The following is a 22,545-nucleotide window of genomic DNA, read 5'->3' as shown; positions in this document are numbered from 1 at the left end:
AGTCGACCACTCCCAGGCACCAGCTTCCCAAGCCCCTCTTGCTCCCAGCTGGAGGCCCAAGAGCCCTAACAAGCAGCCTCTGCCCCCCGGGTCTGCAGGCCTGCAGCCACGAGCTGCCTGTGCCTCTACCTGCCCTCAGCCACCAAGAGAGCCCAGTGGAGACAATGAGTTACACCTGGACAGCTGTAACAAGGGGGCGGGCTGGAGAGGCCCTGAGCGCATAACAGGGGAGTGTGGGGCAGCCCTGGGTCACCTGAGGCCGCTGTGCTGAGTGAGGGTTGTAAGCAGGTCTGAGGGTGGTCAGCTCGGGGGCTGTGCCATGTCCTTCCAGAACATCATCCGCCTCTCCCTTGACAACCCTGCCCACGCCGTGTGTGTGCTGGGCTCGGAAATCTACGTGGATGTCAGTGGGTAAGGGGCTGGGGGGGGGTCCTGGGCGGGGCGGCTGGCACCTGGCTCCCCTGCTCCTGGGAGTTGGGGTTGCTTGTCTTCACTGCGTCTCACGGTCCTGCCCTGCCTCGGGAAGCCTGGGTTGGGTTTCTAGAGAGTCTCCCCGTCCGACACTGCAGGATTCTGACTTAACTCCTGCCTCTGCCCCATGTCGGCTTCGGGCCCTTAGAGAGGTGAGCGCCTTGGCTTCCCGCCCCCTACCTGGGAAAGGCAGGTGAGGCTGGCCCTCTAGGGGCCTGGGAGGAGCAGGTGAGGGGGCCCCTGGATGCTGGAGCCTTGGCGTGGGGGTAACTGGCTTACAGCATGCCGTGACTTCCCCAGGTTCACAACTCGGACCTCCCATGTCCCACACCCTGTTTTTTTCCCTTCAGGATCCCTTGTGGCTCTTACCTCCTTGGGGGTTGGGGGCTTATAAATAAGATGCCTCTTTGGTAACTTCTAGAGCATCAGTTGGAGGGTGGGGTCTGGGCTGGAGCTTGGCACAGGGTGAGCACGGGGGTCCTCGGGGTCAGAGTGGTAGGAATAAGGCTGATTGTGTTGGGACCCCAAAACCTCCCTGACCAGCGGGCCTCTGCCTGGGCACCCTAAGGAGAATGAGGATTTGGGGGCCGTCCCCCACCGTACCAGCCACCTCCTAGGCTGAGGAGGGGAGCCTTTGTGCCCTAAAGCCTGTCTCCTTGCCGGGCGAACCAGGTGTGCCCCGCAAATGTGCGAGTGCTTCACCATCCGCGGCTCCGGGAGGGTCTTGATCGACATCGCCGACACGATGATCACTGACAAGGAGGACGCCACCATCTGGTGGCCCCTGACTGAGCCCACATACGCGATCGTCAAGATGACATCGCCTAGCTTCATGGTGGACGGGGACAAGGTCAGCCTGGGGCAGAGAGATGAGGGGTGTCTTGGGGGTGGGACGAGGCACAGCTGCTGGGGTCCCCTCCCGACGGCTGACATGCCCTGAGCCTGTGAGAAACGTGGTGCCCAGTGTCCTGCGTGTCCGACCTCACCCAGCTCTTGCAGAAAACCTGGGGGTGGCCCTCCACGGCCCCATGTTGCAGATGAAGAGACTGAGGCATGGGGCGTGCCCTGCCCAAGCCGGTAGTTGGCAGAATTGGGATTGGAGCTGAGTGTGTCTGTCTCTGCCACGTGCACCTCTGAGAGTGACGCTGGGGGGCCTTCCAGTCCAGCTGCTGTTAACGCCTGGCTTAAAAGTTACCGGGGTGACTCGGATGGGCTTTTTGGCTAAGGCAGCTCTTCTGGATGTGGATACTCTAATGAAGCTTAATTGCTAAGGTGTATTAAGTGCATGCTATATGCTTGACAGCTTGAATCAAGGGACTGGCCTCTACCCTCATTTCACCTGAGGAAACTGAGGCACAGAGTGCTGTATCAGCCTAAATAGCGTAACCAGAGTGGGGTGGATCGAGGATCTGAGCCTGAGTCTGTGCTCTCGCTCCTGGGCGGGCTGTTTGCTCGACAGGGCACCTGCGGTGGGGCAGGTTCACCTCCACCTTGCACAACAGCCTGCCCGTCTCCTAGACAGGGGCAGCGGTGGGGGTTCTGTGGTAGAAGCTCCATCAGAGCAGTGATGCTCAACTCTGGCTGCAGATTAGAACCACCGGGGACTAGACAGCACCCGGTGCCCAGGCCCCACCCCCTACCAATTAAATCAGAACTCCGGGAGTCCCCGGCTGCTGTAGTTTAAGGCTCCCCAGGTGACTCCAATCCAGAGCTGGGGTGAGAACCGCGATGAAGCAGTTCCCACTGGAACATGCTGGAGCTGTTGCTGGCAGGGGCTGGAGCTAGGATGGCTGATGTGTAGTGCACACACCCACTTACGCTCCGTGCCCGGGCAGGCAGTTCCCCGAGGGTACACCTAGGTAGGACCTGAGGACCATTCTCTGCCCAGGGCTCAGCCTCCAATACCCTCAAGAGTGGCCAACAGAGTGAGATGCTTGACCTTGGACTACAGCGTCCATTTAGGAACAGGTGGTAGATCGCACATGCAAGCGTTTTCTAGCTAACGGTTGGGTCTTTGGTTCATGACAAAGCCCATGAGCAGGGCCCCTGGCTGGAGGGCAGGTCTGCTTAGAGCATGGAGGCCCCTGCAGAAGCAGAGGCTGGTTCTCGACACAGGAAAGACTGAGGTCCAGCTCCCCTCACTGTCCCGGGTGTCCCACGTCCTTAGCAAGCAGTTGAAGCCGTCAAAGGCCCCATTCCCCCTGCCCACCCCCTGGAGCAGTGGGGGGGACCGGGGAGGGCAGGTGTGGCGGGTGGGGGTATGATGTGGTTTATAGCTTAGGCTCTGAAACTCCGTGCTGTTCTTTGCCTGAGTGGTACAGGATGACCCCTCTGCCTTTGAGGGGGGTGGCTCCCACCTGGGTGGGTTTAGCCTAACGTAGAAGAGGTTGGAAGGGCGGTGGCAGCTTATAAATGCTCAGGACTGACTCTGCCCTAAGGGCAGTGCCAGGGCCCTGTACCAGCTCACAGCAAGACGCGGGAAGCTCAGAAGCTGTAACAGGAGACCGAGGTCACACACCGAGACCCGGTGCGTGGCCCAGGCTGTGCTCCTGACCCCTGACCCCTGCCTTCTAACGTTCCCATGGGTCTGGACGCTGTCTCCACAGGTCTTGGTCACGTACTATGGTACTGACGAGGAGATGTCCCTGGGCACAGCTGTGCTGTTCCTCACGGGCATCGGTAAGTGTTGTTCCACCAGCGCCCAGCCTCCCCCTGGGGGGTGGGGTGGGGCGGGGTGGGCATTACAAGAACCAAAAAGGGTTTCTCTGCAAGGAGCTGCCTCCTATGGGCTCACGGAATTCTTGCATGAATTCCCAAGCAGATCGATCCAAGATACTCACATACTCCCTCTTTGAAGCTCAATCATCTCTCTTCCCCCCTTATTTACCGCTGACCAACTTCCTGAGAACAGAAGCAACCAGAAATTCCATGTTACTGCCACCTACCCACCTACTCGTGTCACTTACCTTCTCTGTCACAGCTGATGTGTCTGTTCATCTTTCCCATCTCACTAGGTCCTCTCCCCCTCGTTCAAGTCATCCCTTTAGCAATTCTTCTACATAAGACGCCACCACCCCTCCGCTCTTCTGGGTCGTTGCCATCAGCCCAGGAAGAACGAGCTGTAGCATCTCTCACCTGACTCCGTGTTGTCCTTAGGCTCCATCCCCTACCTCTCTGCTACATGGGAACCACCTACAAGTCCTTGATTTCTCTCTCCCCGTGAATCTACCCGGATACCTACCACCGGCAAGCTCTTACCGAAGACTCTAACTTCACCAGGTCTAGCTGTCCCCTCCCTCTTCCCCTTACCTGTCAGCAGTGTCCAATACAGCTGGTCCGTCCTGCCCTGGCACACTTCACTGGAACATTCCAGGGGTGCTGCACTCACGTCTCCCCTGCCTGCTCCTTCTCAGAAAGCTTTGCTGGACTCTGTCTCCCAAGCTGGCCATTGAAGTGTTTCAGGGCTCAGGAAGCCAGTCACATGGCTTAATGTCACCTATAGGCAGACTACTCCCAAAACTATCTCCAGCTGGTCATCTCTCGTGAACTTGACTTGGGCATTGCCTACCCAACATACGCTCTTGGGTATCTAATGAACATCTCAAGCTTAACATAGCCCAGCAAACTGACTCTTTCTACCCCTGCAAAATCTCTTTCTAGTCATCTCCCCATCACGGTAGAGGGGGGTAGCGCCACCTGCCAGCTGTTGAAGCCTGTAACCTTGGCGTCACCTGGCTCTCCCCACCCCATGTCAGTCTGAGTCCCGAGGGTGTTACCTGGCACCTAGCCAGAATCCAGAGACTCGCTGTCCTCACACACTTGTCCTGGTCCAAGCCCCCGTCCCCTCCCACCTGGATCACAACCTGGGGTTCGCTGCTTCCACCCTTGCCCTTCTGTAGGGCTGGTCTCAATCCGGCCGCCAGAGTGGCACATCTCTAAGACATTAGATAACATCTCAGTTGAAAGCCTTCCAGCTGCTTCCATGCTGCTCAGATCAGAGCCAAAGTCCCTGCTGCCCGCAAAACCTACATCAGCAGCCCCTTGTGACCTATGACTCTTCTCCTTCCTTTTGCTCTGGGCACTGTTGGCTACTTTGACCCTTGAACTTGCCACCTGTACTTCCTATTTCCTCTAATAGCTTTTGCCCCAGATACTAGCACAGATTATTTTCTTGCCACCTTCAGGTCTCTTTTTAAATTTCAACTGAAACGTCTTTGAATTTTCTAAAGCTGAAACACTCCCGCTCCGTCCCCCTGTCCCTGTTTCCCACGTTCTTGCTGCCGTAGGACGTAACGTGTATCTGTTCGCCCCGCCCCTGCTGCGCACTCGCATGCTACTGTATGTCCCAAGAGGACGGGGCTTCTGTCTTGCCCACGCCATCTTTGAGACCTAGAACAGCCGGGCTCCCAGCAGGCACCTGTGTGCCAAGTGCTGAGGACACAGCAGCAAACCAGGTCTGTGCTTGTGGCTCTGACATTCCAGTCGGGAAACATATGTCCACAAGAGCTGTGGACAAAAGCCCATGACAAAGCCACGCAGTCCGGTGCATGATAGGAGGGCTGGGAGGTGGGGTGCCAGGGCAGTCAGGGGCCTCTACGGTGACACGGGGGTGGAAGCTGAGATCCTTAGCTCTAAAGGGGAATTTACATATAGGGCCCTTCCTACATCTTGGAGAGCAAAAGAGCTTTCCAGAAGGCTAGGGAGGTACGTTTTCCAAACTAGAACCACTTGGGTAGAAGGTGTGAGGCCTGAGATGGCATCATGACTGCAATAGGCCGGTTCTGTGAGTTCCTGGGAGGTTTGGGATAGTCGCGTGAGCACTTGGGCCGCTCCAGGCTTGCCCGTGGGGAAGGCGGCCACCTTTGAGCACGCCTCCGGCTTCTAAACCTCCCGCGTCTAAACCTCCCGCGTCTAAACCTCCCGCGTGCAGGAGAGGCTGGTGGCCGATACAGCCCCGGGCAGTCCCTGGAGGCTCACCTGCAGCTTCGAGGCTCTGTCTAGGTGGCTGAGACGCCCTTCCTTTGTTTCAGAGGTCTCCCTGGAGGTGGACATCTACCGCAATGGACAAGTCGGGTTGCCGAGTGACAGGAAGGCAAAGGTGAGGGCGGGGCGGGGCCGTGACTTGCTGCGTCCGACCCTCACGGTGTCTCTTCAGTCAAATTGCTGCAACTCAAGTCAGAACTGACAACTGCTAACTTATTCAGGACTAGAATGTCTGACACTAAGGTCATGTCCTGGCCTGGTCATATGGTCACCTAGAACAGAGGGTTGGCTAGCTGCCACCCCCAGGTGGGACATGTCTTCCCATATGCCTGTGTCCCTACTTCCCCCAGCACCGAAACAAAGTAGGTCACTGGTAACCCGAATCCAGCTTTTTCCCTTCCTCTTAGCCCACTTGCCCAATGTTGCCCTCCTGTCCCTACGGGTCCTTGGCCTCAAACTTTGTTCTCAAGGTCGCTGTTGCCCTGGAGAAAGGCTTGGCTCTGCCCCCTGACGTGAGGTGTCGTCTGAGAAGCAGGGGGTTTACTTGGCTTTTTCCTGAGCCAACATTCCTGTCTCACTTGCAGAAAAAATGGACCTGGGGTCCCAATGGCTGGGGTGCCATCCTGCTCGTGAACTGCAGTTCTGCTGACACAGGCCAGCCCGAGGTCAGGGACAAGGACGAGAAGACCAAGACGGTGCTCCTCTCTGAGGGTGAGACCTCGGACTGACCCTACCTCTCCTTTGTGGGCTCTGCCTTCGCAGCCCTGCCCCTCGACAGACACGATTCCGTGCTGACCGCCCCTCCTACCCGCTCACCCCAGGTGGGCAGATCACTTGTCCTGGCTTGGAGCTGCGTAACTAGGAAGAAAGAAGCCGCACGGGCTCTTACAAACTGTTACTCCCTGGCTGTGCACTTGAGCACACGAGCTTCCCTGATCTTGTCTTGCTCTCTATAAAATAGGGATGATACGGTTGGCCTCTCGAGGTGGTTGAAAAGACTAAACGAAGACGATGGGGGGATATATGAGCTGTTTTCTAAAAAGCCTCCTATGTCCTGGGCCAGGAACCCTGACTGTCTTAGGAAAAAGCACTCTTGGATCTGGTCCTGACTTGTGCCTGGGGGTCAGCAGTGGGAGGGGTTCCGAGGCCAGAGGTGAACCCTTGCTGAACTGAGCCAGGCCCTGTTCTGTGTGTGTGGGGGGGACTGTGAGTAAATGCCACCCTCGCTCAAAAGTCAGCCTTCCAGTCTGGGCAACACAGTAAGACCCCCATCTCCACAAAAAGAAAAAACCTAGCAGGGCGTGATGGTGCACACCTGTAGTCTCAGCTACTCGGGAGGCTGAGGCAGGAGGATCGCTTGAGCCCTGGAGTTGGAGGTTACAGTGAGCTGTGATCACACCACTGTGCTCCAGCCTGAGCAACAGAGTGAGACCCTGTCTCAAAACAAAACAATGTGGGCCCTGAGGTTGGTGACTTGCCTGTGGCCAGGCAGAGATCAGGCAGCAGGGTGCAATGTGGCCTGGCCTCGGCAGAGGGTCCTCGGTGCTCCCTTGTGTGAGCCCCCACCCTGCCCTACTGCTCTTCTCTCCCTCCCTGGGGTGCTGGCCTCCAGAAGCCCCTGAACCTTTGCCTTGTCTTTTGTCCAGAAATAAAGAATCTGTCACAGATGACCCTGAACGTCCAAGGCCCCAGCTACACCTTAAAGAAATACCAGCTGGTCCTCCACACCTCCGAGGAAGAGTCGAAGAAGGCCAGAGTCTACTGGCCCCAAAGTGAGTATTCTGGTGCCAACCCCAGCTTTGTCTGCTCTCAAGGTGCTGGGGCGAGCTGTGCCCACCCCTACTCAGCAGGGTCCCCTCTGAGAACTGTAGGTCAGGGGCTGCTGTGGCCAGACCTTTGTCCCTGGGGTTCTCTGGCCGCCACCTTCACCAAAGACGAAGTCCATACACATGGGTAAGCTATTGTACCTCTGGGCCACTTTCTCCATTTGTAAAACTTGGGCTGGTGCCTCCCCAGCAGGATTCTCACAGCTGGAAATGCAGCAGAAATGCAAATGTATATCAGCTGAAATGGGAGCTATTACCTTATATAGATGAGATAACATCTCCTGATAATTCCTATCAGAAGAATCCATCTTCATTTTTTTTTTTTTTTTGAGACAGAGTCTCGCTCTGTTGCCCGGGCTAGAGTGCCATGACATCCTCCTAGCTCACAGCAACCTCAAACTCCTGGGCTTAAGCAATCCTACTGCCTCAGCCTCCCAAGTAGCTGGGACTACAGGCATGTGCCACCATGCCCGGCTAATTTTTTTCTATATATTTTTAGTTGGCAAGATAATTTGTTTCTATTTTTAGTAGAGATGGGGTCTTGCTCTTGCTCAGGCTGGTCTCGAACTCCTGAGCGCAAACGATCCACCCGCCTCGGCCTCCCAAGTGCTAGGATTACAGGCGTGAGCCAGCCCGCCCGGCCAATCCATCTTCATTTTTAATCAAAACCTCATGCCATTAAAATTCCAGAACTCAGAGGCCAAAAAGCCAGAGTAGGAGATACAGTAGCACCTATACCCCAGCCCCTATGCCAACCACAGCCCCTCTTCAGCCCTCCTCTCCCTGGGAGGCAGGTGGCATGCTCAGTTCTAGGGCTGGAAGGTCGCCAACTTAGAAGGTAAACGTGTCCAACTCCAGCAAAATGTCCTTTACCAAGTCTTTACTTCCCTTAACTGGCTTAGTATTTAATGCCCCTAAGTTTCTCAGATGGAGACGTAACTCTTTGTTTCTGGAGGCATATACTAACATGCCACCCTTTAAAAGCCACACTTAGCTTCAGCTGGGCAATTGGGAAGCCCTGTGGTCTTACAATGCGCCTATTCTCAGAGGGGCCATCTGTCACCAGTACCGGAGAGCTGTGCCTCCACTTCCTCTCCTGTGCTCAGGGGCCGTAGCACAAAGTCCCTGCTCCATCTCTTCTGCAGACCCTAACTCACAGATGGGCTTGGAAATAGCCTGGGATTAGCCAGAAGAGGCAGCTCAGGTTGGATGTAGCCCTCTGCATGTGGGCTAGGAGTGGGCCTCAGACCCATAGGTCCAGGCCCGGTCCAGGCCCCCATGAGTCCTCCCAAGCATGGATGCTGTGGTAGGCTAGGCCAGCACAAGTGGTCCTGGGGGTCCACGCAGGGGGCCACCAGTTCAGCAGCCTGCTAAAGCGCTGTATTTCATTGTGTGGATCATAGTGAACTACGTGTTTCTCCTTCTTAAACTTATTCAAGAATCCAGGGCAGGGTGTTTACCAAGCCTTCCAGGTTATTTTGAAGCACACTAAAGCTGGAGAACCGCTAGTCTAGAAGAGATAGCAAAGGGATCTGAAGACTGTTCTAGACACAGAGGAAGTCAGAGCGTAGGTTCTAGAAAAAGCCTTTTGAGGAGGCAGTGACCAACCGTGGCAAATGCTGTTGGTAGACTAAGGTGCCAAAGCCTGTAAAGTCACGGTCTTCCAAGTGACAGTCATCAGTGACCCTGACAAAGAACCCTGGATAAAAACCAGGTTGAAATGGGCAGGCCTGGTGAGCGCGGCATGGAAGGAATTTGCCTGCGAGGGAGTCATATGGTGGTCACAACTGGCGGGGCTGGCGTGGTGTTGGGGGCGCACCTGAGGCTGGTAGAACGTGGGTGCACCTGTGTGCAAGTGGGCTGACCCAACAGGGGGGCAATGGCCCCGGAGGAAGGAAGCTTAAGAATACGTAATGCTCGGAATACAAACGTGACAGTGTCCGGAGTGGCAGTGAAGGCTGGCTGCAAGGTTGGTCACAGCTGGAACTAGGCCATTTCAGTACGGTGGCTTCTCTAGCTGTTCGGGTATGAGAGTGAGTTTTAAAGAGTTGGTTTAATAAGAATTTTAAGGTCTTTCCAGGCAAGTAAACTAAAAGGGTCTGGGAGTGGACGTGGTGTTAGAGGGAGTAGATGTAGTGACAGATGTTTGGATCTGAGAAGGGTACAAAGGAAGCTAAGGGTAGGAGTTGGCCACAGGAAGATCTGGGGCTGGGGTGGGAGACTGAGGCAGGAGTGTAGATGAGCTATGAAAAGATGGAGCTATGAAAAGCAGCTTAGTCTGGGCCGTGACCCCAGAAATAGGCATCTAAGGTGGGACAGAACTCAAGTTTAGCAAGATAAGTTCAAAGAAGATGAAAATGTCCAGTCTATGGTGTCAAATGCCAGTGATGACAACAGTGGTATGGGGGTAAGCTGGTGCCAGGACGACCCACGGAGGGATGGCAGTCAGTTGTAATGAAGGGGCAGGTGGCACTACCTGACAGTGCCTCAAAGGGGCCAGGATTCTTGAGGAATGCGGAGTAACGGCCCAGAAGTGCTAATGAAGAACAAAGGGTACACCTGCCCCACCCCTAGGCCCGGTGATATGTGGCAGGTAAGAACAAAGCTCGGCTCGATACGTCGGTGTCTACTGTGCCCTGAGGATCCGGCTCTGGGAAGGTGAACACACTGCCTGTTCTCGGAGCCTGCCGGGGCAGGGGGACAGCCAAGGACCAGGTAGGGGCTGGGTGTAGCCCTTTAAGATCCAGGTGGGCAGGAGTTGAAGGGTAGCTGAGCTAAGACCTGAGTGCAGCAGGGCAGAGCCTGAGAGTGGGAAGGGCCTTCCAGGAGGAGGTGACTGTCGTGCTGGGTCATGAGGCTTCTGGCCCTGCCCATCTGCTTAATTGGGGATAAACGAGCACCTGCCTCAAAGGGTTGTGAGGATGCAGGTGAGTCCCTGAGCCTGAACACCTAGCACAGTCCCTGGCACGTAGTAAGTCTGCAGTGAAGTGTCAGCTGTGCTTTAAAACGAACTACTAGCTATGAGAAGGCCCCAGAGGGTCAACCGCAGAGGGACTACTGAGACAGCAGGTAGGGACTTGGGGCAAGGGGACTGCACCCCTCACCGCTCAGTGGTGACTCGCCCACAGGGAGCCCAGATCCCCAGGACAGAAGGCCCTGGGCCTGCAGCAGCTCTTGGGCTGAGTGGCGGCCAGCCAGGATCCATCTGTGTAGTCGGGAACTCTGCGGTCACCAGCTGACTGCAGCAGGTCGAGGGCCGTGTCTGTGCTGGGGGGTTGCGGGGGTCCTGGTAGAAGCCTGCCCCCTCCAGTCTTGCCTGCTCGGGGAAGCTTCCCAGCAGACTGGAAGTGGAAACCCAGAAAGGAGCGTTCCCAGTTGGCCCGGCCCCCTGGAGGCCAGCAGCAGGGGGACTGAGGCCAGGCCTGTGGCCGGCACCCCCGTGCCTCGGAGGAGGTGTTACTGTGGAACTCCAGAGCCCATCTGGGGGGCTGCTACGGCCACAACCCAGAGCAAGAGGCCGAGGAGCCAGGGCGGTGCCTGAACCGGGGACAGCCATGGCCACAGCAGCCATCGGACACGTTAGGGGAACCGGAGCTGGAAGCAGCTGGCACGTGCCATGCAGAGGTCTGAGGGAGACATGGCGCCCAGATCTTTCAAGGTTCTGGTGGCCAAGGACCTCGTTTACAGGATTCTCTAAGGTAAGAATCCACTGGGGACCTCAGGCAGCAACAGCCACCAGGACTGCAGCCACCACGCCAGGATGGAGAAGGACAGAGGCGAAGGCCAGGCAGGAAGGCGTTCGAGTGGCCCAGGTGGGAGGAGCTCGGTGGCTTTGGGTCAGGGTGATCTCCGGCCTGCAAAATGGGCAGATCTGGGGTCCAGTTAATGAGAGACAACCACCGCATGTGGTGAACTTCTGTGTGTGGTTTCATTTTTAATTGACCTAAAACTAGAAGAAAACAGGCTTAACATGTACAATCAGGAGAACACTTGGTTTCTTCAGAAACTTTCTGCTGAGGCATAATCCACTGACCAGACGGTTCTCGCTGAGCTTGCTGGTGTCAGTAAGTGGCCTTTTCAGATGAGGCTGCCAAGCCCAACTCTGTACAGTTTCTCACCTTTGGACCTTATCATCCCAAAAGTTCGATTCATGAATCTTCACCCTGGACTGGAGGCCTCGAAGGCGGGCGTCTGAGCGCCCGAGTCCTAACTCGTAATCAGTCTCACCATGCTGGTGAGTGACTGGCCCTTGCTGGGGAACGGACATCTGGGTGTCCCCTAAGCCCTAGACAGCAGAAGGAACACGGGGACGGGATGGGTGCAGGTACGCACACCTATAATCCTAGCACTTTGGGAGGCCAGGGCAAGAGGATCGTTTGAGCTAGGAGTTCAAGACCAGCCTGGGCAGTGGAGCAGCAAGACCCCTTCTCTACAAAAAAAAAAAAAAAATTAGCTGGGCGTGGTGGCATGTGCCTATAATCTCAGCTACTTGGGAGGAGGTTAAGTGAGCTACGATGATGCCACTGCATTCCAGCCTGGGGGACAGAGCAAGACCCTGTTTCCTTTTTTTTTTTTAAAAAAAGCCCCAAGTAAGCCAGTTCTAGAACCCACAGCCCAGCTTCTGACATGAGAAATGGGCTGGTGCCTTGACCATCAAGTGTGGTGACCAGAACGAGGCTATTTCAGTAGCTGGTCTGTCCCCTCCCTCTCCTAGAAGACAGCTCTCATACCTTCGAGCTGGTGCTGGGGCCTGGCCAGCACACCTACACCTTGGCGCTCCTGGGGAACCAGTTGAAGGAGACCCTCTACGTGGAAGCCACGGAGTTCCCGTCCGCCAGCTTCTCAGGCCTGATCTCCTACTCTGCCTCCCTGGTGGAAGAGTCTCAAGACCCGGTACGTCCCCAAGGAAACGTCCCCCTTGGACTAGGACGCTCCGGTCGGGGGAGCATGTCTCACTGTTGGGCAGAGGACGGGGGGACGTGAGGCTTGGGGGGCAGAGCTAGGGGCTGGGGAGAAAGCTGCAGGCGAGGCCCAGTGGTGAGCTGGGCTGAGAGGTGAGAGGGGAGGGTGTGGACGCGGAAGCCGGTCGCTGACAGGACCTTGTCTTGTGTCGCAGGCGATCCCGGAGACCCCGGTGTACAAAGACACGGTAGTGTTCCGCGTGGCTCCGTGCATCTTTCTTCCCAGCACCCAGATGCCGCTGGAGGTTTACCTGTGCAGGTAAGAACCCTCGGGCTGCCTGTGCCGGGCAGTGCTCATAACTGGTGCCTTCTTTCTGTAGCAGGGCAGGGTGGGTGAAGGTGACTAGGACATCTCACCAGGAGAGTAAAATCCTTCCATCTGAGCTGGCCAGACCTGCCCCAAGGCAACCGTCTGACATGTCTGAATACTCCCAAAGCCAGGGACTGCGAGATGAACGAGGTGGTCCCCCTGTTCTTACAGGGGTCAAACAGCACGGTGTTAGGCAGTGCCAAGTGCTCTAAAACAGGGTAAAGGGCAGAGAGGCAAGGCTGCCAGCATGTCCTGTCAGAACAGGCAAGAGCCGGAGGAGGCAGGGGGATGGGGCCACAGTGGACGGCACCTTATGGGCTCTGGGGCTGTGCTGCACCCCAAATACAGCTGCATGTTTTTCCTCACCCAGACGCCTGCAGGCAGGGGAGGGGTGCTGTTCCCCACTGTCACTTAGGGTTCCTTTCAGTCTTGTGAGGATGCTTTCCCCTGGGGGGTGCGGCATCTCCGTCTTTACGATGTAGGCTGGGCACGTGCACTTCTAGACCCCGGACCCAGGAAGGGGTAAAAGCCAAAGTCCAGGTGAAGTTGCCTGTCTGCTGCTGGGGGTCTAGAAGTCTCCTGAACCACTTCTGTTCATGCACCAAAGGCCTGAAGAGGCACAGGCCACATCAGCCTCAGGGACACCAGGAATGGTCTCTGGCTACGTGGCCACGTGCCCAGGGAGGAGGAGAGGCGGGATGTGGACACAACCAGTGGGAAACCACCAAGGGTTCTGTCTATGCTGTCGCCTGTCGCATGGAAAACTAAACACATATAAAAGGCAAGAGACCAGCTCGGACCCAGCAGTTAGACTTGGGATTGCTTTGAAGGTAGGACACCCCTGGCCCCACCAACTCCATACCAGCTGCCGCCAGTTACTACAGCCACGTGTCCCTTACGGCAGGCTCCTTACACGAAGGCCGTCTTCTAAAGTAGGAGGCAAAGGACAACGGGAACAACCTAGCAGAGAAGGGAAGAGCCGACGGGAGGGAAGAGGCAGCTGCAGGAACCAAAAAGCAGGACGGTGCACGAGGACAGCGCGCCGCTGTTCCAGGAGGGAACAGACAACTAGGGAAGCACTAGTAGGACGGCTGGGCAGTGCTCACAGCCTGCTTAGCTTGGCTACCTAGAGAGATAAGTCACCTCGGGCTTTTCCCCAACTACTCTCAGTAACAACCTCTAGGGGAGATCAGATGTAGACCCGGGTCTAGCCAGGGTTGGGTTTGCCCAGGGACAAGAGTATACAATGGTGATGCACCACAGAAGGAAGAACGAGGAAAGGGGGGAGGTCCTCGTGAGGCCAAGCCGCCAGCCTAGGGGCTAGGAGGAGCCTCAGGGAGATGGTGGTCAGGGGGCTGGATGTCTGATCGAGATCGTGGAGGTGGTGAGGCCAGCAGCACAGGAGGCTGAGGCAGGGTGGAAAATGAGATCTCAGATCAGATCTAAACAGGCCGTGGCACGGCGTGATCATGCAGATGGGCATGTTACTAAGGATGGTGGCAGTGATGGGACGTCAGAAAAGGTAGACCGGCAGGGTGACCGAGTATCCCGGCAGGGCAGCACGTCCTGTGGCTGGAGGGCAATGTACAACAGGGGCTGGGGTGTCAAGGGAGATGTCTGGGTGCAGCCACGAGTGGTAAGGACCTAGCCCTCCTCCCGGCCCAGTGAGGCGCAGACAGAGCATCCGTGGGAGGGCTACTGCGGAGTGAAGTCCAAGGGTCCTCGGAGGAACAGCGGGTTTCAGGACAAAAAGGTCAAATCTCGGGGAAGATCTGATGGGATCTTGCTGGTGGCTCATACAAAAGACGGATCTGGTGTCTGTATCTGAAGACGGAGGTTGCTCACCCACAGAAGGCAGCCGCCACCTGTTCTTCAAGGAAACCCAGGTCTCCCCTAAGGGTGGTGTTCAGGCATGGCCTGGCCCCGCCTGCCCACAGAGGACCCACAGGCCTGGGGCTACACACCCTTCCCCCAGTAAACGTCCGTAGACTGTTCTAGATGTTGTCTGGATGGCCGGCTCCCCGTAGCCTTGTCTGTGTAGACCCAAGAAATGGGTTCTTTGGAGCAGTAGCATAGGATGCTATGAACAGTACACTAGTGGCTACATTGTTACTAACAGGGTAGCGTAGCAATCTGACGGAACAGCAATGCAGGCTTTGGCGCTGGAACTGAACTAAAATGCCAGTTTTGATACTTTCCCAATAGTATGACCCCACTGACGTTCAACTCCTGTGGATCTATTTGTCTATATAACGAGCAATCTTAACGCCAGCCTCAAACGTCACTTCATCTTCAAGGAAGCGATGTCCACTGTAGATTCCCAAGCCTGGTGCTGGACGTGACGGCACCAAGATCCCAGGTTCAAGACCCACCTCGTGCCACGCACAGGAATGTGACAAACCTTCTTGGCCCTCCCAAGGGGGACCCAGTTTCTTGGCTTGGGGGAAAACGGAGCCCCCCGGAAAGAAGAATCAGACAATACCTCTGGGTGGGCTGAGGGAAGAGTTCCCAAATTGCCTGCGGTGGGGGTAGAATGTGCCTAAAGGGCAGAGAGAGAACAGGCCTAGGCCACCAGGGCAGGGGCTGACACCAGCACTTCTTGACCTGGCTCTGCCACGGGTTGAGCCGAGTGACGCCGGCTGGGCGAGACGGGCTCTGAGGGTGGTGAGGGGCGGTTGCTGTGTGTACCCCGTAGGCAGGGGCATGATCTCTCCTGGTCAGAAGGAGGCGTTGTCCTTCCCGGAACGGGGAGAGCGTGACCGGTGTGGGGGGGCTTGAAGGCCTTCCTGGAACTGGCTTATCTCCCGTGGCAGAGAGCTGCAGCTCCAGGGTTTTGTGGAAACGGTGACGGAGCTGAGCGAGAAGAGTAACTTCCAGGTGGCAACTGTCTATGAGGACCCCAACCGCATGGGCAGGTGGCTCCAGGTAACACCCCACCTGGGGAAACCTGCTGTGGGTGGGGGGAGCCTTGGCGTGTGCCACCTAGAAGGGAGCTCACAGGCTTCTGGTTAACCTTCATGGCAAACCTGAGCCTCGACAGGGGTGTCTCCGTTCTTAGGGCTTCTTTGAGAATGACTTGCCCGAGTCGTAGCCGCTAAGGGATAGAGCTCGGAGTCCAGCCTTCCTCCCATTCCAGAATGCGTGTGTTCAAGACCACAGAACCCCTGGTGCCTTCAGCTAACTCTGCCAGGGCTGGGCCCCTGCCCCAGGGTTCCACCTGACCCTGGCACAACCCTAAGTCTAGAGCCCGGGTCAGCGTTCAGCTCTGGAGCTCCACCCTACCCCACGATACTCGTGACTACGTGCTGGGTGTACCGTCCCAAGCACCAGAGGTGACAGAATAGCACAGGAGCTGCCCCTGATCCAGCAAGGAATAGAGCTAAGTGCTGTGAAAAAAAAAAACACAATGACACAAGGAGGCAGCCTCGTGGAGGCTGGGGAGGGGGGATTAGATATAGGGGACCCCTGGGGCACAGACAGCTGAAGACCACAACGGGGTCTGCTTGGAGGACTTGAACGGAAGGGCTGGTGATCATAGCGAACAGAAGTCAGAGGCAGGTGAGGGCGATATTATATCTTAAGCCAGAAGGTAAAAGACACAGACAACCCCAGGGCAGAGCAGGATGACCAGAAGTCACGAATTGGGGGGAATGAAAGGTGGCAACTTCGGGTTTTCAAAAGCCGCCTCTGGCTGAGATGCAGGGCACAGATCCTAGGATGGGGCGAGTATGGAAGAGGGAAACTGGTTGGAAGGCATTGCAGCAGTACAGGGAAGTGATCGTGGTGACTCCCCGGGTGGTACCAGAGACAAATTGACTCGGAACATATTTAAGTGAAGCCAACTAGGCTTGTTAAAGGACTGGGTATGGAAGAAAAGGGAGAATCTGGGTGACTCAAGTCCTAAACCTGAAGAATAGGAGTAAAAGAGGTCAGAATGGCCTCAAGAGGTGACGGCTGGGCTGGGCTGAAGCTGCGCAGGAGGTGGCAGGGAGAAGGGGGCTCTTATTGCACCCTCTGGAGGTGGCTGAGGCCCAGGGAGCTGTGCCCGCGAGCCAGACACAGGCGAGCAGGGGAAGGGGTGAGACAACCTCCCAACCTGTGTCCTGTCTCCTGCAGGATGAGATGGCCTTCTGCTACACCCAGGCGCCCCACAAGACGATATCCTTTGTCCTCGATACCCCTCGGGCCATCTCACTTGAAGAGATCTCCATGAAATACTCACTGGTGCGGAGCTCGGTTTGGCTGATCTGAACCCGGTCCCACCTCTCGGGCCTGGCACCTGTCAGGATGTGATGGGGCACAAGGGAGCGGGAGGGGTCCAGGTAGCCTCGGGGGAAGAGGATATGGAAGTCTCCCTGAGATTCTGGATTGGGGGTAAGATGGGCTTGCAGCCATTCCCTTCAACACCCCCACCCTGGCGGACTCTCCTTCCAGAGCCCTGGTGTCGGCTACATGATCCAGCACACCAAGGACCAAAGAGTGGCCAGCATGGATTCCATTGGGAACCTGATGGTGTCCCCGCCTGTCAAGGTCCAGGGGAAGGAATACCCCCTAGGCAGGGTCCTCATCGGCAGCAGCTTCTATCCCAGGTGAGCCAGGAGACCAGATGGTGGCCACATGTCTCTAAAACTAAAGAAAGGGACCCTGGTAGCCAATCTGGCTCTGATTCTCATAACCTCAGCGGCCTGTGCTCTGGGCTACTTCTTAAACTGAGAAGGGTATCTGGGCCTCTGATTCACGTAGGAGACTAAAGGTAGAAAAAGCAAAGGGCTTATTCTTTGATTTCGGGGTTTAAACTGAAACAAGTGAGATTCAGCCGGTCTGCTGGCCCAAAGGGGTGTTATTGCCACAGAAGGTGTGGTTGGACTTCATAACCACAGACCTGAACAAGGCCGCGTCCAAGGTTCAGTCTACCTAGAGTCACCTGGCTCTGTCCTGAGTTGGGTCAGAGTAAGGGATTCTTAACCACCCCGTCTTGCACGGACTGGCCACCCCACCCAGCAGTCAGAGGGGCCAGTTACCAGGAGGTAGTTGACGCTTGCCGAGTGGCAGGCAGCTGACGGGGGCTGCCCTGGCTCAAGGGCTGTTCTTTCCATCTTCCTTTTAGTACAGAGGGCCGGGCCATGAGTGACACCCTCCGAGACTTCCTCTATGCCCAGCAGGTCCAGGCCCCGGTGGAAGTCTACTCAGACTGGCTAATGACGGGCCACATGGATGAGTTCATGTGCTTCGTTCCCATAGATGACAAGAGTGACAGCAAAAAGGTCTGTGGTGGGGGCTGGAGAAGGCACATCCGACCACATCTCCCACGCCTGCTGTTGGGGGGACCCTTGGTGGCTCCTGGGGAAGATGGTGGCCTCTGACCCCAGGTCTCTTCCCAGAGCTTCCAGCTGCTCCTGGCCAGCCCCAGCGCCTGCTATAAACTTTTCCAGGAGAGACAGAAGCAAGGCTACGGCAACGCGCTTCTGTTTGACGAGGTTAGAGGGGATCAGCTCCTTTCTAATGGTAAGGGAGCCCCCAACCCCAAGACAGAGTTGGGTCCCTGCCTCCCCAGGGGGCCCTTTCTGGATGGTCATTCACTGCTTTGTCACTCCTGGTAGAAGGGATCTCGGGGGAAATGAGAAAGCTGTTGGAAGGCGGTAATCCCGTCTCCACGCTATTCTGGCAGTACTAGGACCACACAGGTAGACCAGAAGCTCTGGCGAGGCCGCTAGAACCCATCTGAGAGGGACGGACTTAGCACATGATGGCCCCACGTGGGGGAAGAACAAATGCGAGCGATGCCGGTGTCTGGCCTTACTTGGGGGATGTTGGGTCAGAAACCTGGGCACCCTTAAGACACGCAGAGGCTGTGTGGCTGGAGCCACAGAACTTTTTATCTAAACGCTATAGTAGCACAAGGAGACCCTTTCCCCTGCAAGTGGCTGGGGTGCCAGGAAGTTCTTTAGACCCTTGACACCCAAAGCATGGTCCGAGGGCCAGCAGCCCCCGTATCACCTGGGAGCGTGTGAGGAACACAGGTGTCCCATCCCTCTCCAGACTGCCCGGATGCCTCCTGGGTCACAGAAGCACTGTGGATGGTGACATTTACTGAGCATGAACCACACGCCAAAGGCTGTCACCTCAGAGCTGATGGCTACACTGGGCATCCCCCTCCCAAAGATCAGGCAACTAAGGAGCAAAGTGAATGTAACCTGGTCAGGGTCACAGGTGGAAGGTGGCTGGGCTGTACAGATCGTGTCATGCTGGGGAGGTGAATGGGGGCCGCAGTGACCCTGCTCGTGTGTTCTAGGCTGCCTCTCTGAGCCTGGCATAGGCTACGCCCCCTCACGCCAGGGACAGAGTGGCGGGTGGCAGTAAGAGTCCTGCCTGGGCTTTCCAGTGCAGACCCTGGTCAGTCCCCAGGTGTGAGATGTTGTACTGGGTTGGTGGGGGTGGTCTGGAGACCGGTGAGGCCACTCACCACAGTCACTGGCCCACTTGGCTGTGCCAGGGCCCGAGTCTGGCCAGCTGCAGACAGCGTCGGCCCACAGGCCTGCCCCCACCCTTCTTCCCACAGGAAGGGAAGCCAAGACCATCGATCAGTTTCTTGCTGATGAAAACCTGAGAAAGCAGAATGAATACGCGGAGGTAGGGCCCAGGCTGTGGGGGGCCTTGCCCAAGAAAGGGCTGGCACCGCAGGTTCCTGCGGAAGGTTCCGGCCATTCCCAGTAGGGGCCTGGGCGGGGGCAGCTGCCCTCTGTTCCCGGTCCTGACACAGGCCCAGCTCCAGGGCCAGGGCTGGCTGTGTACCAGCTTCGGGAGACTGAGGAACTGGGAGGAGCTTAAGTCTCTGAAGCCAACAATACAGCAAGATGTGCCTTGTGCTTAGACGAGACCAAGAAGCACGGGTGACACAGCTTCCCCAGGTGTTAGCCAAAAGTGGCTGAGGGCCGGGATCTAGACCCCGGGGTGGAGTGGGGGCTGGCGTGAGGGGACAGCTGGCAGAGATTCTGCTTGCTCAGCAGTGTCAGATATTGTCAGAATGAGTTCTGGTCCTGACCGCCCACCTGGCTCTGTCCCCAAGCTGGAAAGGCGCTCACAGTCTAGACAGCCTCCTAACCAAGCACCTACCATGGCCGAGCATCGCGGGAGGCACATTACTGAAACCCTGGAGCCACACAGAACGTAAAGCTCAGCTCGTCCGAGGGGGCAGTGAGGCTCAGGGCACAGCCGCTAGCCTAAGCCGGTCAGCTGGGACCAGGTTTGGACCCGAGCGGGACTCCCAAGTTCACGCTTTGCTCGCTGCTTGTGCTACTCGGCTGCCTGGTGTCTACTTCCTGGGGAGCAGGACTGTCCCCCCTCTGAGGAGCTGAGTATCAGACTCGGGCCCAGGGCCTTCTCGGCACTCCCTGGGGGAAGTGGCCCATCACAGCAGCCACGAGCATGGTGTTTGGGGTCTTCAGAGACCTCTTGGGAATGTGGCTCATTGGCTGTGAGAAGCAGAGTCCCCAGAACCGAGGTTATCCGACTGCTGGAAGGGGACACCGAAGCCTAAAGAAGGGGACACCTTCTTGCCCAAGGTCACGTGGCTAGAGCAAAACTCCTTTGCTCACTGCGACCCTTATTCCCAGCCGAGGAGTGTTCTGTGCCACGGCACACTGGTACTCTGACCTTTGCAAGAGCAGGGAAGGACTCCTGGCATGGCAGGGTGGGCAGTGGCCAGACATGGGGCCGAGACAGCCTCTGAGCCCCTGGGGACGGACAGCCTAGGCGTGGTGGGTGTGAGTCTGGTCCTATCAAGGTGCGGGGCTCAGCTGGTCCCAGCAGGGAGGTGGCCCTGCCTAGCTGTGGGATCCCAGCCTCCAGCCCAGGCCTCTCTGTGACCCCGCTGCCCCTGGGAACACTGCCTGCCACGTTGGGGGCCGGCCTGACCTGTGAGGCTCCTGGCACACAGAGGAAGACACGGCAGCTGCTTCGGGCCGTGGCCCGTTGGTGGGGAAGGAAGCAGGTCGCCTCTCCGTGCCTGAGGTCACCTCTCTCCCGGCCCCTTCCTGCCCCTCAGAAGTGCATTCTCCTGAACCGTGACATCCTGAAGACGGAGCTGGGCCTGGTGGAGAAGGACATCATCGACATACCTCAGCTCTTCTGCTTAGCGCGGCTGACCAACGTCCCCTCCGACCAGCAGACCCAGAGGCCCTTCGTGAGGCCGTACTTCCCTGACCTGGTAAGGGGTGCGGGGGGTACACTGGGCTTCCCGGGTTGGGGAGGGGTCCCTCAGCCAGTGCCAGCTGGCACGTCACCCACAGTGCTAGGCTGCAGGGGACGGGTGCAGCAGACAGCGGTGCCCATGAGGCCTCCCTCTCCCCACTTAGTTGGGGGAGACCCCACCCAGGACGCAGGTGCATTGGCCCTAAAGCCTGGGGCACTCGCCAAGCAGTTACTGTGGTCCAGGACTTGGGCCCTGTGCTTTGGGGGCCTCAGCAAGCTAACCTCCAGCCTGAAGGGACAGATGAGCTGTTTCCCAGAGGGGGATGCTGTGTCCAAGTTCCCTGAGGGCAGGGTCTTCTGTCCACTGTCCCCAGGGTTCAGATCAGCAGCATCTGAATATGTAGGTGCTTGACTGCGTAAAGTAACATTTTACTCCTGCTAAACAGGAGTCAAAGTCGGGAGTAGGGGGTATGAGTACAAGAGGTCCTGGCTCTGCCCAGCGTGTGCCAACAGGCTCATGTCTGAACTCTCCCATGCAACAACCATGACCTGTCATGAGGTTCTCAAAACAAATTCTGAGGCACTTGAGTGCCTCCTCTCCCCGGGTCCTAGAGACACAGGACTCAAACTTACCCATGCTCCATTGGTATCTTCTAGTTTTATGAGATCGGTGGGGCCAGTGGGCATGAGCAGTGGTGAGAAGTTTCTTTGAAGGGTTAAAGATGGCGAAAAGTCAACTGCCAAAGCTGGGGCTGGAGAGCACCCCTGTGGAGGTAGCAGGAACGTGGCACATGCAGGACAAAAAGGCCAGAGTGACAGAAATACAGGGGAAGCTGCCCAAGCCAGCCCCTGGCCAGGCAGGATTGGGGTTTTACGTTGGGTTCGAGGGAGGGTCGTTGGGTGCAACCACATTGGGTATGAGTTAGAGGGTCAGGCAGAAGTGAGCTGGGTCTCGCCGGTCAGTGGTGTTGGTGAGGATGGTGCCAAGTGCTTGCTGTCCCTGGTCTGGCCCAACCACACAGTAGAGGCAGCTGGGTCTTCCCTGCACCTACCCTGTGGTGCTCCTTCCTTAGGGGAAAGGGAGGGGGTTTCTCCCACGGCTGATCCCCTTCCAGGCCTCACGCACAACTGTCTTCCTGACAGCTGCAGATGATTGTGATAGGCAAGACCCTGGGGATCCCCAAGCCTTTTGGGCCCCAAATCAAGGGTACCTGCTGCCTGGAAGAAAGGGTCTGCCAATTGCTGGAGCCCCTGGGCTTCAATTGCACCTTCATTGACGACTTTGACTGCTACCTGACCGAGGTTGGGGACCTGTGTGCCTGTGCCAACATCCGCCGGGTGCCCTTCGCCTTCAAGTGGTGGAAGATGGTGCCTTAGCCCCAGGCCCGGGGCTGCCTGCTCTGCCCCGGTGAGTGGCCCACTGCCACTGGGCAACAGCACGACTCCTTGCCCAGAACGGAGGCTGCAGAGTCAAGGCAACACCACCCTTCCCTGCCCTGTCTGCCCCTGTCCCTCAAACGCTGTAGGATGAGCACATGTCACCAGCTTGAGCCCCTGTGGGGGAAAAGGTGGAAAACTACCTTCAGCTAAGCAGTGTTTGCTGAATGGCCAATAAAGCTCTAGCTGTTCTGAATGCACTTTTGCCGTGGCCCCCTTGTTTGAGATAGCTGGGGACAAAGCTGAGCTGCTGAGACCCCTGTGGTCCTGCTGTCCCACTTTGGGGGGGGGGGGCAGGGACTGGGCTAGACAATGCTGCTGTCCCCCAACAATCTGGGTCTTGGCTCTGGAGCCCAGTGTGACAGAC

At 57.1% G+C, this 22,545-nt stretch overlaps 1 protein-coding gene across 1 annotated transcript; it reads left to right on the top strand.

Annotated features, from left to right (window-relative positions):
- Nucleotides 1-319: 319 nt before the first annotated feature.
- On the top strand, nt 320-22,118 carry PADI6 (peptidyl arginine deiminase 6). The gene is made up of 16 exons (XM_045546480.1): nt 320-411; nt 1,144-1,321; nt 3,078-3,150; nt 5,502-5,569; nt 6,039-6,165; nt 7,101-7,226; nt 11,995-12,173; nt 12,397-12,500; nt 15,365-15,476; nt 16,668-16,775; nt 16,986-17,140; nt 17,659-17,815; nt 17,933-18,056; nt 19,111-19,181; nt 20,596-20,757; nt 21,885-22,118. Exons 1-16 carry the CDS (start codon nt 320-322, stop codon nt 22,116-22,118), a joined length of 2,070 nt encoding a protein of 689 aa, XP_045402436.1.
- Nucleotides 22,119-22,545: the final 427 nt, after the last annotated feature.

The sequence above is a fragment of the Lemur catta genome, chromosome 3 (assembly GCF_020740605.2).
Source record: "Lemur catta isolate mLemCat1 chromosome 3, mLemCat1.pri, whole genome shotgun sequence".
Classification (NCBI taxonomy): Eukaryota; Metazoa; Chordata; class Mammalia; order Primates; family Lemuridae; genus Lemur; species Lemur catta.
Note: the sequence above shows the minus strand (reverse complement) of the source record. Positions and strands in the feature narration are given on the sequence as shown.